Below are 19236 nucleotides of genomic sequence, written 5' to 3' on the forward strand. Positions count from 1 at the left end.
AGTCTAGAATGAGTGTCTGAACTGTCAGTGTAAATAAAGCTTTACTGCCTATAACCCAGAATGTAACTTTCCTGGGACTATTTGATTAGATAAATTAGATTAGATTACACACAGTGTGGAAACAGGCCCTTCGGCCCAACAAGTCCACACCGACCCTCCGAAGAGCAACCCATCCAGACACATTCCCCTACATTTACCCCTTCGCCTAATACTACAGGCAGTTTAGCATGGCCTATTCACCTAACCTGCACATTTTTGGACTGTTGTAAAGTGATCTTCACTGTTTAGTGACCCTGTGTGTTACTTTGCATGCAAATATATAACTAAAACAATTTAAACAGCATCTAATCCATACCTTATCAAATTAGCAAATTTGTGAGTAGTCAGTATGAAAGTCACTTTATGCATTGTATCTTGATAGAAGATACTGGGTATGTTGAATGCCACTTTGTAAAGGGAGCGCTACTGTGTATTTAACTTGGGTGTTGTCCTTGCTTGGGACTGTTTGGGCAGTACAGATAGAGTTTTACTCTTTATCTATGCTATTGGAACAATATTATGCCATTCAACCTGTTGAGCTTCCTCTGCGATTCACTTGGGTCATGGTGGATCATCCATTTCAGTGCAGGAAAGTGACATTACTTCCATGTCCTTTTGTTGTCATTGCCATCCAGAAGAGTATTCATTCTGTCTTCAACATGCTCAATCTAACTCAAACTGTGACTGCCCTAGAAGTACTTGAGGGACTATGTAGAGACAGTGTTACCCTCTATCTAAATGTGCTGCACATTTCCTTGGAGAATATGATCAGATTGTTCAGAATAACCATTGATTTTACTCCTTGTTATCTTAAGAGATCCAGAATTCTTTCAATGGAACATTTGAAAAGGATCTTTAATCTATTTTATCCTATCTATAAAGGTTGTTGCAGGCAGTATTTGAATCCGCATCTCCCATTTTATCTAGCCAAGAATTATGGGGCAATGTAGAGAGCGAGGTACTTGTATCTCATCCATGAGTTTGTTTGATGTGAAGTGTAAACAGTCACAGTTGTTGACAACTGCTTAGAAGAGTTTCAGTTTTGCCTGGGCAAATATGAATTCAATTAAGTAAAACCACAATAAAAAAATTGTCTTAATGACGCTGATCTTATTATCCTGTTTAACATCCTTCAGGGGAGTATCTTTGCCATACTTATCTGGTCTGGTTTAGCTATAAGTCCAAATTAGGCTTGACGTTATTTGAAAAATGTACAAGAGGATGTCAAGAACAACACTCACCACACGAAGGGGTGCGGTACCAATAAGGTGAAGCCCCATCATAAAACTCCAATTATGCTACACAGCATTCTGAAGGCAGAATTCACTGGTCCCTAAAGAGATCAGTTTGAAGATATTTATTTCTCTAATATTCTGTGAACAGTCAGTTCAATTCCTCCAGCATTTAATTCAGGTACTGTCCAAAATCCTTGAGGTGACATTACATTTCATCTTCTGATGGATCAGGATCTGCTACATTGATTTCTCTCAACTGCTTTATGTTCATTCTTGTCTCAAAGATGATTCAAGTTCCTGGATGAAGTTTCACACAAATCTTTCAAGATGGTGTGACAAGTTGTGAAATTTATTTTTACAAAAGAATAAAAGATTCTTGGCTGAAGAAATAGTGTTATGAAGCACAGAAAAACCAATGGTTGGAAAGAGACTTGAGAATGAGGTTCAGTTTGGAGTCTGGCTTTTCCAAACCATTGTGTCTATGCTCATTGCAAAAGATTCTTATTCCTCTGTTCTTTGGCCAAGAGCAGGTAGATTTCTTTTAATTTAATATATTTATCCGATTCCCTAAATTCCTTATTATTGATTTTATTTCTACCACTCTTTTAAACACTATAGTTCTGATCAGAACTAATTGCATAAAAAAAGTCTTAGTAATCCTCATGTTTTTGTGTTAATCACTTGAAATCTGTATTGTCTGGTTCCACATCCTTCTGTGAAAAGAAATTATTCCTTTGCAATTTATCAGTCAAAACCCTTCAGAATATTGATCATTTCTATGAAATATCCTCTTTACCATATCTGCTTTAGAAAAAACAATCCTAACCTCCTCAATCTCTCAGCATAACTGAAATGCCTCGTCCATTTTAAAGTGCATTACCGAAGAGTTGGATATGATACTTCACTATATTTCTTCTTCATTTTCCCAATTGGTTTGAGTGATGAGATGCACCTTCATGGTGTCATTACTAATGTATCTGTCCCTGTTTGATAAGGGGATCAGATCATTTATTTTAGCTTCCCCTATATGTGGAACCTCAAGGGTCTGGATGTCACCCACAAACCACTGACTATTGATAAACTGGTAGAGCAGGACACATATCTTGTGAGTGTGCTTCATGTCTCCTGGTTCACAGCTTCCCAGCCGGACAGTTATGTCGAAAAGTCATCTTCTTGCACAACATGAGGAAGATATTTATTGCATGTGTAGTTTAAAATCTGTTGACCTTTTGGAGAATAGTTGACATTCCATTCAGTTTTCAGGTGGAAATGTCTTGTAGATAAACGTTTACTAAGAGCAATTTTATTCATTGTTTTATATCCCGAGATGTCCCAAAATTGGCTGAACCTTTCTGAAGTGTAAATCCTCATGGTAAAGGATTGGCAGCAATATTGTTGCGTTGGCTAATGGTTTCCATTGATAAGACATGAGCTTGGTAGACCAGCAGGCTTTCCCGGCAGAGATAGGATGCAATGCTGTCAGGTAGGCTTCCCGGGCTTAACAGGTCAAACAGTTTCTCAGGAGGCATCATCGGATACCTAATATGGGCCAACATTTCCTCAGCATGGTTTGGATGCAGTGAGAGCCAACTCACCAGGGCTTGAAAAAGGACCACTTCATCTTCAACCACCATGTCGGATCTTTGGAGCAGTGCAGAGAGTTGATATGGTTCTAACAGTGTCCAGTCTGGTGACTTGATCACAGTGTTGGTATTCCAGGTTATAAATCTAAGGCATTCTTCTTCCAGTTGGCGAAGGCCAATCAGGTTGGCATATTTGTGCCAAGTAATGGTATGGTTATAAGTGCTTGGGGATGTCACATTAGCTAACATGAAGCTCTGACTGCTTTCTCTCAGCTCCTGGACATTGTACTTCTCTGATAAAACATGAAGGGGTAGCACATTCTCAGTGTTGAGTGTGATTGTCCCACTGTAGAGGTAACTCACAAATTCTTCAAAGTGGGCAAGACAGTCTTCGTCCTCAGTAAGGTGGACAACATGGTCTACAGAATCAGGCCAGTGTTTACTGTCGAGCATGGATTTGAAGACATCACTGTGCACAGCCAAGACAAATCTATGAGCTTTCAGGGCAAGCTTACGGTTCACCACCAAATTGATGTCACTGAGTTGATTATTGTTGAGAAGTTTGGAGATGGTCTCCATCAGTTTACTCTGATGCTGCAGAGTCTCTGAGAGCCCTGTGGCATCCATCACCTGGCAGAAAAGGGAAAAAGAACAGAGTTAATAATGCAAAGTGACCAGATGTCCCGTCTTCTCTGTCTGCCTTTGCTGTCACTGTCTTTGGCTTTGCCTCTCCTCCATGACTGTTTTTGTCGCTGTCTTTCGTCCTCTATATCTGCCTGTCTCTACCTTTGTTAACCCTCTGTCTGCTATCTTTTCTCTTTTTTGCTGACTTTCTCTCTCTTCTCCCGAGTCTGTTTCTTATACTTATTTGACCTTTCTTTCTGGGTTTCCCTCGGTCTTTTTGTCTCACGTTCCATCTTTGCTATCACATTTTGTTTTGTGCTGATAGGGGAATCTTATAGGGGTTTGAGTGACAAGGGTTCTGGTGAGATATGTGGCAGAATCAGACATGAAGTCTGACAAGGGCCAGCCCAACTCAAAATCATCTTCATTTTTATGTTTTTCGCAAGCAGGATGATGCTGCACATGTAACCTCTACTATAATTGATAAAGTTGTGTCCTGAATGGCTTCTTAACCAGCCAATTAGCCTGTTGGAATCTGTTGTAAATATCCCAAAATCACTCTCGTTTTCTGAGTTTCCTAATTTCCTGCCATTCCTTGAGTACTTCTTTGTGTTCTTACTTCTTTCAACGTTCATCACCTCACAGTTTTCTGGGTTAAATTCAATCTGCTATTTAGATGCCCATCTGACCAATCCATCTTTGTCTTCCTGTAACCTAAGTCTTTCTTTCTTACTATCACCACCTGGTAAATCTTTGTGTCTTTTGCAAACTTAATTGCTATCCCTCTTCACATTCTTATCCATATCATTGATATAGGACCATAGGACATAGGAGTGGAAGTAAGGCCATTCGGCCCATCGAGAGCACTCCGCCATTCAATCATGGCTGATGGGCATTTCAACTCCACTTACCCACATTCTCCCCACAGCCCTTAATTCCTTGTGACATCAAGAATTTATCAATCTCTGCCTTGAAGACATTTAGCGTCCTGGCCTCCACTGCACTCCGTGGCAATGAATTTCATGGCCCACCACTCTCTGGCTGAAGAAATGTCTCCGCATTTCTGTTCTGAATTTACCCCCTCTAATTCTAAGGCTGTGTCCACGGGTCCTAGTCTCCTCGCCTAATGGAAACAATTTCCGAGCGTCCACCCTTTCCAAGCCATGTATTATCTTGTAAGTTTCTATTAGATCTCCCCTTAATCTTCTAAACTCCAATGAATACAATCCCAGGATCCTCAGCCATTCCTCATATGTTAGACCTACCATTCCAGGGATCATCCTTGTGAATCTCCGCTGGACACGCTCCAGTGCCAGTATGTCCTTCCTGAGGTGTGGGGACCAAAACTGGACACAGTACTCCAAATGGGGCCTAACCAGAGATTTATAAAGTCTCAGTAGCACAACGGTGCTTTTATATTTCAACCCTCTTGAGATAAATGACAACATTGCATTTGCTTTCTTAATCACGGATTCAACCTGCATGTTTACCTTTAGAGAATCCTCAACTAGCACTCCCAGATCCCTTTGTACTTTGGCTTTATGAATTTTCTCACCGTTTAGAAAGTGGTACATGCTTGTATTCTTTTTTCCAAAATGCAAGACCTCGCATTTGCTCACATTGAATTCCATCAGCCATTTCCTGGACCACTCTCCCATACTGTCTAGATCCTTCTGCAGCCTCCCCACTACCTGCCTGTCCACTTAACTTTGTATCATCGGCAAACTCCGCTAGAATGCCCCCAGTCCCTTCATCCAGATCATTAATATATAATGTGAACAGCTGCGGCCCCAACACTGAACCCTGCGGGACACCGCTTGTCACCGGCTGCCATTCCGAAAAAGAACCTTTTATCCCAACTCTCTGCCTTCCGTTAGACAGCCAATCCTCAATCCATTGGCCCTCACCTTGTTCAGCAGCCTCCCGTCTGGCACCTTATCAAACGCCTTTTGGAAGTCTATATAGACCACATCCACTGGGTTTCCCTGGTCTAACCTACTTGTCACCTCTTCAAAGAATTCTAACAGGTTTGTCAGGCACGACCTCCCCTTACCAAATCCATGTTGACTTGTTCTAATCCAACCCTGCTCTTCCAAGAATTTAGAAACCTCATCCTTAATGATGGATTCTAGAATTGTACCAACAACCGAGGTTAGGCTAATTGGCCTATAATTTTCCATCTGTTGTCTTGATCCTTTCTTGAACAAGGGGGTTACAACAGCGATCTTCCGATCATCCAGGACTTTCCCTGACTCCAGTGACTTTTGAAAGATCTCAACCAACGCCTCTGCTATTTCCTCAGCCACCTCCCTCCGAACTCTAGGATGTAGCCCATCGGGGCCAGGAGATTTATTAATTTTAAGACCTTTTAGCTTTTCTAACACTTTCTCTTTTGTAATGGCAACCATACTCAACTCAGCCCCCTGACTCCCTTTAATTGTTGGGATATTACTCATGTCTTCCACTGTGAAGACTGACCCAAAGTACTTATTACGTTCTCCAGCTATTTCCTTCTCTCCCATCACTAGGCTTCCAGCATCAGTTTGAAGTGGCCCAATGTCTAGAACCTTGCACTACTTCCTGTAATACATCACAAAACATCAGCCTCCAATCACACAAACAGCCTTTGACTGCCACTCTCTGTCTCATACTGTGATGAATGCGGTTGGATGTGTGCTGCCCCTTTAAGTGAGAGGGTCAGGTGATCCAGAGATGCAGAAGGAGAGATAGTCTAAACCCTGACAGTGGAGCTGAAAGACCTATAATAACGTGTACCCTGTTCATCTACAAACCTGATCACCTCTTCAAAAATGCAATCAAATTTATTAGGTATGACCTCCTCTGACAGAGCCAATCTGACTATCCTTAAACAAACCTTGTCTCTCCTTCAGTATCTTCTTCAATAGTTTCCCTACTGCTGATGTGAGACTCACTGGTCTGTATTCCCTTGTTGATCTTTTCCACCTTTCTTGAAAAGTCGAAACACATTCTCTGTGTTTGTGAATAAGGAAGGACAAATGTGTCATGAACTCTGGAGTTTTGGTTGGGACAACCCTGGGTCAATTGTGTCTGGACAGGCCAGAGGCACGTTGATCCTCTTGGGCTTGATCTTCCAAGCAGGGGTCAGGTGGCGGTTGAAGGTCTGGTCACCTCTTGAGTACAAAGTGAAGAGGGACCTGCGTGTTTCCACATGTGGCTGGGTGCCTCATTACACCACCCTATCTCTTTGTGAAGATGGTGATTGCAGATTGTAACCAGTGTTCCCCACCCCCTGTTGCCATGACTTGAGTCCTAGATATCAATGTGTGGGGCGATGGAATGCAGACGGCTGCCCCTCGCAAACAGCTCCTGAGTATGCTGGGCCTAGCTCACCATGGCAGCCACCAATCCAGCTGAGGTGGCAACCAAATGGTCACAGGATTTACTGCATTTAATGCAGCTTTTGGGCAATGAGGAGTATTGCATCCCATGTGCTTGTCTTCCACTGCTGGTCGGCTTTGAGCATTTGGATGAAGTCCCTTATTGTCAATATCACAGGGTCTACTCCTGCTTGAGGCTGAGCAGATGCCTCACCTCCTTCAGTCCTCTGAATGCTAGTGGCCTGGGCCATTTCTTACTTGGACTAGCTATGGAGCTGTTGTAGTGAGGTGCTCACCAAATTGGATACCCACACTCTCTGTACCTACAGCTCCTCTTGAGGTGTCAGCATCTTGACTAGATGGCGCTGCAGGAGGGGGCCATGCGATGCTTCCTCAGAAGCCTCTGTACACCCATCCTCAGAGGTTGAGAGTGGCACTTTTGTTGGAACCAGGCATTTCACAGCAGAGGTTAAGGACAGGCTAGCAGATTCTTCAAGAGAAAAAGGATTAAAAGCAAAATGCATAAGATGCTTGAAATCTGAAGCAATACAAAGAGTGCCAGAGAACCTCAGCAGGTCCGACAGCAGCTGTGGAGAGTGAACTCAGATTGATGATTCAAGTCCATTATGAATGTTTGTTGGAATGAAAGAGAGAGGAGATGTCACGGTCAGTCATTAGAAGTAGTAAAAATGATTGATTGAGGGCGACAGCTGGGTTCATATGAGATCTACAGTGGGATGAAGAGTGATACTTGGTAGGATATGTATGCTTTTTGTATTTCCATAATGGCAGTCCAGTTTTCCTGGGAGAAGTAGGTGAGGTTGTGGATGTCAGGCACCCCTCCAAACAGAGTTGCTATCTCTGCCCTGTTAGGGTTGTGTCTTCTCCTGCAATGAGATGACATGATCTACATGGGTGGCATGAGTGGAAAATGGGGTTGGGAATACCGAATGACTGAGGAGGCAATACAGAAGGCATGTATGGTGATTGCTGTGGAGGTTCAGAGTTCTGACTGGGGTCTGGGGGTAGGGGAGCGTGTGGAAGGTGGATCTGTAGACAAAGTGTGGGAAGGCTTGCATTCAATCCTGCCAGCGGCAGAGAATGAGATTAATAAGAGGCAGTGCAGGAGTAGAGACAGACAAAGACCCTGTGTGCTAGTCCAAATGCACAAGGCTTTAACGGTGGTGCTGGCATAGGGGATTCCTGTGTTTTAGCAGATACCCAAAGTGATGTGTTGTTATGGAATGACACGGTAGAATGAGTTGGAAATTAGACATCAGAGATGCCTTAGGGATGGGTAGGTAATTAATGCTGTTTTAATCTGGTGTACTCTACATTGCAGAGGCTGAGCACCAGCTCCCTGTTATCTCCTATTATTTCTCCCTGGTTCATGACCCTGTCATGGAACCTCATTTCACCTGGTGATCTCCTCCCCACTGCCTCCAAACTGATGGAAGAGCTCACTTCTACTTCCTCCTGAAAATTCACAAACAGGAGTGCCAAGGCAGACCCATTGCTTCTATATGCTCCTGCCCCTCAGAACTCATTTCCAGCTTGAAGGTTCCAGCTACCTCCTCTTCCCCATGGACATGCAATCCCTCTACATGACCATCACCCACCAGGATACTCTCAGGGATCTCCACTTGTTCCCGAACAAAGGCCTGAACTGTCCCCATTCACCACTACCCTTGTCCGCCTGGCTGAGCACGTCCTCACCGTGAACAACTTCTCTTCTAACTCCTTTCATTTTCTTCAGGTTAGAGTATGCCCATGGGTACCTGCCTGGGCCCTTGTTATGCCTGACTCAGAGTGGGGTACGTGGAACATTCTTTATTCCAATCATCCTCTGGTCCCCGCTCACAACGTTTTCTCTGATATATTGATGATATCATTGGTGCTGCTTCCCTCTCTCATCTGGAATTGGAAAGGTTTACTGATTTTGCTTCCAGTTTCCATCCGGCCCTCGTTTTCACATGCTGCATCTCTGATTTTCACCCCCCCCCCCTCTTTGTTTCTTCAACATCTCTGTTTCCATTTCTGAGGATAGACTGGTCACTAATATAAATGTAGTGACTCCCACAGCTACCTGGACTATACATCCTCAGACCCTGCTTCCTATAAAGATTCTATTGCATTTCCCCATGTTGCTCCGTCTCCGTTGCATATGTTTCAATAAAGCAAACTTTGGCAAGGCTCCGAAACGTCCACCTTTTTCCTCAAGCAAGCACTGTTGTCGGCAGGACCCTCAACCAGGTCTGCCCCATCTCCCACACTTCAGCCCTCTGTTTGCCATCTACAATGACTTTTCTCTCTGGGACACACTGGTTCACTCTTCCTTCACTCTCAACACCCCCAACAGTCTGATTGCACCCTCCCGTGTAACTACAGAAGTTGTAACACCTGCCCATTTACCTCCTCTCTCCTCAGAATCCAAGGGCACAAACATACCTTCCAGGTGAGGCAGACCTTCACCTGCACTTCACACAATCTCGGGTCAAAACGTGTGACACTGGAAAAGCACAGCAGGTCAGGCAGCATCCGAGGAGCAGGAAAGTCAATGTTTCATGCATAGACCCTGCAACTGGAAAGCTGCATGACCTGCTGTGCTTTGTAGTCCTCACTTTCTCATTGACACAATCTAGTCCACTGCACTCGCTGCTCACAATGTAGTCTCCTCTACACTGGGGAAACACTGCGTTGACTGTGTGATCGCTTTGCAGAACACATACATTCTGCCTGCAAGCAAGACCCTGAGCTTCCAGTTGCCACGTCAACACCTCACCCTATTCTCAGGCTAGCTGCAGTGGTCCAGCAAAGCTCAGCGTAAGCTGGAAGAACAACACCTCAGTTTACAGCATGGGACGCTGCAGCCTTCTGGACACAAAATTGAGTTCAATAACTTTAGGGCTTAAAGTCTCTTATGTCCTAGCCCCCACCCCACGCACAACAGGCCTTGTGATCCCATCGAGAGTGTAGTGCTGAAACAGCACAGCAGGTCAGGCAGCTTCCGAGGAGCAGGAGAATCAATGTTTCAGGCATAAGCCCTTCATCAACAATGAGGCTTATTGGTCGGGCCTGAGAGATAAATGGGAGGGGGGTGGTGTTCAGGGAAAGGTAGCTGGGAAAGCGATAGGTGGATGTCGGTGAAGGAGAAGGAGATAGGTCAGAAGGGGGAGTGATGGATGGATCTGGAAGGCAGTGCAGAGTTGGAGGCTTGGGACTGGGATAATGAGGGGGGAGGGGAAATGAGGAAGCTGTTGAAATCCACCTTTATACTGTGTGGCTACAGGGTCCCAAGGCAGAATGTGAGGCATTCCTCCTCCAGGCGTCAGGTGGTAACGATTTGGCGGTGGAGGAGGCCCAGGACCTGCAAGTCCTTGATGGAGTGGGAGGATGGTGTTGAAGTGTTCAGCCATGGGGCAGTGGGGTTGGTGGGTGCAGGTGTCCCAGATCCACAGGAAGGCGTCCTGTCTCCCCGATGTAGTGGAGATCACATCGGGTGCAAAGAATGCAGGAGATGATCTTCCCCCGAACTCCACCCCTCCCCAATTAATTTTTAAACAAGACTCATTCCTGATGAAGGGTTTATGCCTACAACATCGATTCTCCTGCTCCTCGGATGCTGCCAGACCTGTTGTGTCTTTCCAGCGCAACACTCTCTACTCTGAGCTCCAGCATCTGCAGTCCTCATTTTCTCCTTGTGATTCTATCGTCTGCTATTATGCACAAGCCATTGTTAGCCACTCATGGTTCCCATTAACAGCTATTCACCCTCCTCGCCAGATCATTATCTACTCCTTTGTCTGTCCAAAGGCTCTTCTTTCTCTGGTTGGGCTCCTTCCCCCTTCACCTATCCTTTACTCCTTACCACTCCCTCCATCCTATCTTCTGCATCAAAATCGATATTTTCCTAACTACCATCAGTTCTGAGGAAGGATCACCAGACCCGAAACATTAACTCTGATTTCTTTGCACAGATGCTGCCAGACCTGTTGAGCCCTTCCAGCAACTTTTGTTTTTGAGGTAATTAGTGGAACTAGTTTGCTAAGGCAAGAAAACTCAGCCTCACAGGGAGAAACCCTCCAAAGTATTCCATGCAACTCATGAGTTTTGTTTTCTATTTGTCTGTGATCATCTTCCTCTTTTTCTCTCTATTTCTTTACTTTCTTTGTGTCCTTGACTCTCTCACGCTGCCTGTGCTTTGTATCTGTCTGTATCTCTGTCTCTCATTCTCAATGTGTCTCTGACTTTAGGTGTATGTATGTCGGTTTCTTTATCTTCCTTCCCCGCTATTCCCTATTCTCAGTAACTCCCTTCGTCTGCTTGTCTTTCTGTATCTCTGCTGAGATTTCTGGATGGCATTTTGTTTTCTCTATGTCTCTCTCTATCTTTCTCCCACTCTGTTATTCCATCGGTCTATCCCACCTACACCATCGACTCACATTGTATTTCTTTCTCAATTTCCAACTCCCCTCTACTTTTGCAGAGTTTTTTAACAAGTCTTTTTCGCAAGATTTCCATTTAATTCTTCCTATATGAAAGAAGTTAGCACTCACCAATGACTTGAACGTTTGAATGAATTTCCAGCTGAAGACGGTTCAGCAGCAGGGAGGAAGTCAGCGTTTTGCTTTCAGTTTCATTTCCCTGCATGACGATTTTTTTTAACGAGAACGCCACCTCATGGAAAGCACTAGAAACAACTCGAAAAAAAATTAACATTTGTACAGAAGCTTTAATTGTGTTAAATTAGATCGCAGGTTGCCTCACCTAAAGAAAGAACACGGAGGTAATACAACAGACTTGCTGAGATTTTCCAGCATTTTCTCTTTTTTGGTAATACAACAAAAAGTTACAACGATTATGATTTGGAAATGCCGGTGTTGGTCTGAGGTGAACAATGTAAAAATCGCACAACGCCAAGTTCTAGTCTAACAGTTTTATTTGGAGGCACGAGCTTTGTCACAGCCACCTGATGAAAGAGCAGCGCTCCGAAAGCTAGTGCCTCCAAATAAACCTGTTGGACTATAACCTGGTGTTGTGTGATTTTTAACTGTATTACAGTTAAGTATTGGCACGATCAATGAGCCTGTTTCCCTTGCTGTGGACTCCAGCCTACCCCATCCATTGTTGGTTTCTGGCATTGAACAAGACTCTTTGCAACCCTGCGGTCAAATTGGACCCTGGACTGAAATTTTGATTTATTTCCTCATATCTTCAAGATACCCTCCTTTCACTTATGTACTAATGTCGACTTCTGGCTCAGCTCAGCTGCTGCTCCAATCAATACTCATACTCAAGAGCACTTCAGTTTGAAATATACATTGTTGTTTCCAAATCTTTCCCCATATCTCTAACCTCCTCTAGCCCTTATAACTATTTGTGATCCCTGTATGCCTTTATTTGTGCATCTTTAATTTTACTTGCTTCACCATGTTGGGCCTGTCTATTCTCTGCTTTGAATCTAACTTCTGGACATTCCTTACCAAGCTCCTCAATGTTAACTATTCACAATCACTTGAATATCTTGTGTACATTTTAAACTTAATTAGTCTCAAAAGAGAACAGCATCACAGCAGTGAAAGTTTATACATTCTTCATTGTTTTGCCGTGAGAGTGTTTACAAGTCCGAACCAACACCAATTTATAGTAATTGCCCAGACTTTGTTTTTGAAATTTGGTCACATTTTCAGTGCAACAATCATCTCCATCACTGGGCATTTTTATGTGAGACTTACCTGGATGCTAAACCACTATCCCATTGTTAATTTCTGGTGGAGACCAGTTTTTAGCAGTGAACCTACCACACCAAACCACACAGTTGAGTCAAGTCCTGAGAGCCAACTGTTCACCACCTGCCCTCATCCTGGCCTCCCCAGCACACCTGGGTCTACTCAATTGCATTGGCTCAACTAGCTGCCCTCCCTGAATATTAGTACCCCAACAAATCCCAATTTTTCCCACACCAGTAATGTCTTTAACCACTCAGCAAACCTCCGCCACCCTCCCAAATCCACTTCGCAAACACATATCAGGACCACCACTCCCTTTCTGCCAACTCACTCCCTCCCTCCCTCTTACTGTACCTTTTCATTCCTAACTATTCTCTCACTAATCTACTAACCCTTTTGAAACCTACAAAATCTTGCCTGTACTATGCAGCTGGGGTGGTGAAAAGGAATAATTCACTTCTCCACTGCTTCTCTTCACCATTTCTTTGTGGGCCTGACATCTGCAGCCAGGTCCTGATGGCAGTAAGTCCACAATTATCTTCACAGTCAGCAACAATGGACCCAGCAATGACCAGACTATCTGATCCATTTTATGTGAGATTTCTGCAGTGTCATGGTAATATCATTCATAACCCCAGATTGAGAATAGTGAGCAGTTGACTCTCGGGTCTTGATAATTGACTGGTCAACACTGGCTAACAATGACATCAGTGTTGCTTGTAATCATTGTAACACGAATGTATAAAAATATTATATTGAGCAAGGGAACCCAGCCTCACAGACATCTGACCTGAGCTGTTATTAAGAGAGTAACTGCGTCCAATGTGAATTTCAGATTCGGCGTGGTGTCTGGCCTCTCCCACATATGTGGCAGAAGACCTCTGAAAAAAGATAATTTGTACTCCACAACACAGAACTCAAGACTCCTCTTTGTTATTTATCCCTACAACACAGGCACAACACAAGCAGGAATGATGATGGAATATTAATTCCAAAGAAGAATCATGGGACTGAAATCACCACCACCTGCAAGTTCCCCTCCAAGCAACTCACCATCCTGACTTGGAAATGTTCCTTCAATGTCGCTGAGTTAAAATCCTGGAATTCCCTCCTGAATGGTATTGTGCTTCAACCCACAGCAGGTGGACTGCAGTGGTTCAAGAATGCAGTTCACCAAGACCTTCTCCAAGATAACTAGAGACAGCAATAATTGCTGGTCAGTCAGCCATGCTCATATCCCGTGAACGATTAAAAGAATATGTTAACTCTGTTTCTGTCTCTGAAGATGCTGCTAAACTTCTCTCTAGCAAGTTCTGTCTTTATTATGAATGGGATGCTGTTCTTCATTGCAAGAAATTTAACATAAAAATAAGGATGTTATGATTCTGTCATCTAAATCATGGGTGACACCCCATCTTTAAAATTGTTTGTAGAGATGTAAATGTGTTGGGGACACTTCAGAGGGGGTTTAATATATTGATACCCGAATAGAATTCCTTGTTTCATGAGAATAGTTAGGGCAGGTTGGACTTGTTTTCAATGAAATTTGGAACAGCAGTGGGTGACTTCATTGAAGTGTATAAAGATCCCAAAAAATCTTAACAGAATGGAAAGGATATTTTCTCTTAATTGTGTCTGGAACTAGGTTTGAAAATTAGTCATTTCCCTGTCAGGACAAAGATGAGTTGTTTTTTTCTTTCTCAGATGGTTGTGCAGTTTTAGAACAATCTGCCTCAGGTAATTTGGCAAGTTGGGTGAGAAAATATTTTTAGTAGAGGTAGACAGCTTTTTTAGGAAAGGGAAGCAAAGGGCATCAGTGTAGATTGGGAAATAATGGCATAGAAGGAAGGTCACTAGATTATTGCAGAAACCAATTGTAATGTTCTGGGGTACATAGCTAAATATCTCACCATGGCAGCTCATGAACTTTGAATCCAATATTGAAACCAAATCAACAATTGAAAGCTAGCCTAACAGTGGTGATGCAATCACGATTGACTCTTGTAAAAATTGATTGATTTACCTGATGTCCTTTAGGGAAGGAAATTTGCTGTCCTAACCTCGTCTGACCGACATATCTCTCCAGACCCATAGCAAGGTGATTAAATCTAAACTGCCCTCTGGGTAATTAGGGATGGGCAATCAATGCTGCCCTAGCCATTGATGCCCACATCCCATGAATAAATATTGAAATAGTTTGGAAAGTAGAAATTGAAGCAGCCATGATATTATTGAATGGTTTTGAGGATTCAAAAGGCCAATAGCCCGCATAATGTTAACAAATATGTTATCCTTATTGGACTTTATTGTGAAATAATCATGATTGTGTTCAAAATGATACCAAGAACCAATTTAAGATCGTTAGTTGGCTGATGATGTGGTACTTACACTCATTAGAATCCACATTTATTAGTGCACAGAGCCCCGTTCTTTCCAGACAGAAAGAATGTCACGTACTCTACTATCTGTTTCAACAAAATAGATGAAAGCTATTCTTTAGTTTATTCATCAGAGTAAGGCTTTGATGAAAGAGAATCAATCTATTTGATTTATATTTCAACAAAGCTTGGCTGTTAACTCTCAGTCGTCATTAAATTTGTGCATTTTCAAATAGCAACAACTTTACTCATCAGAATCCACCTGCTAACCCTCTCCATAAAGCATTTCAATGTTTTCCCCATTTTCATTGGTATTCCTGAAAATTATTCTGATAATTTTAAGACAAAAGCTTATCCATGTAACTGCTCTTAACAATATTAAAAAAGTTCTTCTGTAGTCACAATGAAAGGATTATCAATTGCTATACAAACCCATGGCGCTCATTAAACCCATCTTGGGTAAGGGATCAAGGTGTCTGCTAACTTCTGCTGGTTTAGCCTACAAATAATTCTGAGCATCTAGCTCTGGGAATGGCTCTGAATTACCACTTGAAATGACCTAACAAGCTACCTAAAATCCAGAACAAAATTTGGAGGAAGTAATAAAATTGGATGTGACATCTTAGGTTGAATTGGGCAGCAGAAATTACAATTTTGAATCCAGCTGTATTCACACTACAAAGTCCTCCTTACTAATATCTGGGGATTTGTGCCAAAATTGGGAGAGCTGTCTCAGAGACTGGTCAAGCATCAGCCTTCTATAGTCTCACTAATGGAATCATACCTCATGGACAATACCCCAAGCACCACCATTACAGTGCCCAGTAGTCCAAATTCACTGTGAGGACAGGTGTGCAAGAGTGGCAGCATTGTGTAATACAATGGGTCGAAATTCCATTAAAAACCCATTCCAGATCTGCTGAAGTATCATGGTGTAAATTAAAACAAGAGCAGGAAAATGTCCTGCAGATTGCCACCAACCACTGAGGAATCAATGCTCCTCCATGTTGAAAGCAATTCCATGAAGCACTAAGAGTCACAAGAACATGGAATGACCATCAATGTTGAACACTAAGAGTGGACCAGTAATACAACAACGTACATAAACTGACCAAGTCTTAAAAGACATAATTTTCACAAGTGGTGAGGAAGCTACCAAAGTGAAACAAGAACTTATTTAATCTCATTCTCACAAACCTACCTGTCACATATGCATCTGAGCATAATAACTTTGAAATGAGTGGCACTGTGCACTCATTATGGAGATGAAGTCCCATCTTTGCTTTGAGAGTATCCACCCTAGTGTTTTTTTTTGCATGACCACCAGGCTAACGGGGACAAACTTTGAACATATCTAGCAACTCCACACTGCAAATCCATGAAGAACTGCAAACCATCAAGAACAACGGAATTATTTGAAACACATTCTCTGAAACCTCATGTCTCGCATATCTCCCATTCTAAAACTGCTTCCAGACAGGAGATTCACCATGGTTTAATGAGGAATGTAGGGAGGAAGTTGAGGTACACGTAAAGATGAGGTGTCAACCTGGTGAATTTGCAAGACATGACTACTTAGATGTCAGACAGCTGAAGTAAGACACTATAGACAAAGCAAGGCTCTCTCAAAACTAATTGATCAGATGCAAGCTCTGCCATCCTGCCACACCCAGTCATGACTAGTAGTGACAATTAAACAACTAACATGGAGGGGAGATTTGACAAATATTGCCACCCTCATTTCCAAGGAAGCCCAGCACACTAGTGCAAAAACTGGCTGAAGTATTTCCATAAATATTTAGCTAAAAAGATTGAGTGGATGATCTGTATTGGTTTCCTACTGAGTTCCCACCTCACAAATGTCTGTCTTCAACTAACTTGGTTCACTGTATGTGACATCAATAAAAAAAAAGCAAAATCAATGCCTCTCGTACATCGGATGGATCAGTTTTTGTCCAATGTGTGCAGGAGGGTTTCCTGACACAGTATGTCGAAGGGTTAGCAAGAGGGGAGGCCACACTGGGTCTGGTGTTTGATAATGAACCAAGACAGGTGTTTGATTTAGTAATAGGTGTGCAATTTAGAGAAAGTGACCATAATTCCATTACATTTAGTTTAGCGATGGAAAAGGATATGTACATGCCACAGAGCAAGAATTATCGATGGGGGAAGGACAATTATAATGCAATTAGGCAAGACTTAGGATGCATAAAATAGGGTAACAAAATGCAGGCGATGGGGATAATCGAAATGTGGAGCTGGTTTAAGGAACAGGAATTGCGTGTCCTTGATAGGTATGTCCCTGTCAGGCAGGGAGCAAGTGACAGGCAAGGGAACCGTGGTTTACTATAGAAATTGCATCTCTTGTTAAGTGGAAGAAGGAGGCTTATGTGATGATGGGACGAGATGGTTCAAATCAAGTGATGGAGAGTTACAGATTAGATAGAAAGGATTTAAAGAGAGAGTTAAGAATAGCAAAGAGAGGACATGAGCAGTCCTTCGCAGGAAGAATAAAGGCGAACCCTAAAGCTTTCTATAGGCATGTGAGGAATAAAAGGATGACTAGGGTAAGAATAGGGCAGTCAAGATAGATGTGGGAAGTTGTGTGTGCACCCTGTGGAGATTGGAGAGGTGCTAAATGAATATTTCTCATTGGTTTTCACTAAGGAAAAGGAGAATATTTTAGAGGAGAAGAATGAGATACAAGATATTAGATGAGAAAGGATCTAGGTTAGTAAGGAAGAGGTATTATCAATTCTAGAAGCAGTGAAAATAGGTCCCATGGGCCAGATGCGATTTATCTGAGGATTATCTGGGAAACTAGGGAGGAGGCGTTGGAACCTTTGACTTTGATCTTTGAGTCATCATTGTCTACATGTTTAGTACTAAAGGAATGGAGGATTGCAAATGTGCCATTCTTCAAGAAGGACAATACAGATGACCCAGGAAGTTACAGACCAGTGAGCCTCACATGTATTCTCGGAAAAATTGTAGAAAGGATTATGAGAGATAGGATTTATAATCATCTAGCAAGCAAGAATTTGATTACAGATAGTCAACATGGTTTCATCAAGGGCAGGCCATGTCTCACAAACGTCATTGAGTTTTTTGAGAAAGTGACCAAGAATGGATGAGGATAGGGCTGTTGATGTGTTGCATATGGACTTCAGTAAGGCCTTTGATAAATGGTAGGCTGTTAGAGAAAATGCAGAAGCATGGGATTGTGGGTAATTTAGCAGTTTGGATGAGAAACTGGATTTCTGTAAGAAGGTAGCAAGTGGTGGTTGATGAAAAATATTCAGCCTGGAGTCTGGTTACTCATGGTGTGCCACAAGGATCTGCTTTGGGACTACTGCTCTTTGTCATTTTTATAAATGACTTAGATGCAGGCATAGGTGGATGGATTAGTAAGTTTGCAGATGACTCGAAAGTCAGTGGAGTAGTGGACAGTGTCGAAGAATGTTGCAGGTTGCAGGGCGACTTGGTTAAACTACAGAATTATACTGAGAGGTGGCAAATTGAGTTCAATGCAGATAAATGTGAGGTGATATACTTTGAGAAGAATAACCGAAAGGTAGAATAATGGGTCAATGGAAAAATTCTTGTTAGTGTGGATATTCAAAGGGATTTTGGAGTCCATGTAGATAGATCCCTGAATGTTGTCACCCAGGTTAATAGTGCTGCTAAGAAGGCATATGGTGTGTTAGTTTTTTTTGGTAGAGGAGAAAGTGAGGGCTGCAGATGCTGGAGATCAGAGCTGAAAATGTATTGCTGGAAAAGCGCAGCAGGTCAGGCAGCATCCAAGGAACAGGAGAATCGATGTTTCGGGCATAAGCCCTTCTTCAGGTAGAGGGATCGCATTCTGGAGCCTTAATGTCATGCTACAACGCTAGTGTGTCCCCAGTTGGAATATTATGTACAGTTCTGGTTGCCCCATTACAGGAAGGATGTGGAAGCATTGGAAAAGGTGCAGAGGAGATTTACCAGGATGTTGCTTGGTCTGGAGTGAAGATCTTATGAGGAAGGGCTGAAAGATTTGGGTCTGTTTCATTAGAAAGTTGAAGGCTAAGAGGGGATTTGATAGAGACATACAAGATGATCTGAGGATTAGATAGGGTAGAGAGTGAAAGTCTTTTCCCTCGGATGATGACGTCAGCTTGTATAAGGGGGTATCGCTACAATTTGAGGGGTGATAGGTTTAAGACAGATGTCAGAAGCAGGTTCTTTACTCAGAGAGTGGTAAGGGTGTGGAATGCCCTGCCTGCCAATGTAGTTAACTCAGTCACATT

At 42.8% G+C, this 19236-nt stretch overlaps 1 protein-coding gene and 1 long non-coding RNA gene across 6 annotated transcripts in view; one reads left to right on the forward strand and one right to left on the reverse strand.

The window, feature by feature from the left end:
• Positions 1 to 13652, forward strand: part of LOC122541309 — a 68842-nt gene extending 55190 nt beyond the window's left edge. For 4 of the 5 annotated variants that reach the window (XR_006309563.1, XR_006309560.1, XR_006309562.1 and 1 more), the window contains one exon: positions 13524 to 13651. This is a non-coding gene — a long non-coding RNA (uncharacterized LOC122541309). Of the gene's footprint in view, positions 1 to 13523 lie in introns of all 5 variants that reach the window. The other variant, XR_006309561.1, reaches the window with a different exon arrangement.
• Positions 193 to 11572, reverse strand: LOC122541308 (BTB/POZ domain-containing protein 17-like). Its single transcript, XM_043677939.1, has 2 exons — positions 11397 to 11572; positions 193 to 3487 (listed from the first exon to the last, which is right to left on the reverse strand). Exon 2 carries the CDS (start codon positions 3482 to 3484, stop codon positions 2642 to 2644), a length of 843 nt encoding a protein of 280 aa, XP_043533874.1. The 5' UTR covers positions 3485 to 3487; positions 11397 to 11572; the 3' UTR covers positions 193 to 2641.
• Positions 13653 to 19236: the final 5584 nt, after the last annotated feature.

This window comes from Chiloscyllium plagiosum, chromosome 37, assembly GCF_004010195.1.
Source record: "Chiloscyllium plagiosum isolate BGI_BamShark_2017 chromosome 37, ASM401019v2, whole genome shotgun sequence".
NCBI classification, from domain to species: domain Eukaryota; kingdom Metazoa; phylum Chordata; class Chondrichthyes; order Orectolobiformes; family Hemiscylliidae; genus Chiloscyllium; species Chiloscyllium plagiosum.

Coding starts and splice junctions, on each gene's coding strand:
- LOC122541308 (XM_043677939.1), bottom strand. CDS start 3,484: ATGGATGCCACAGGGCTCTCAGAGACTCTGCAGCATCAGAGTAAACTG.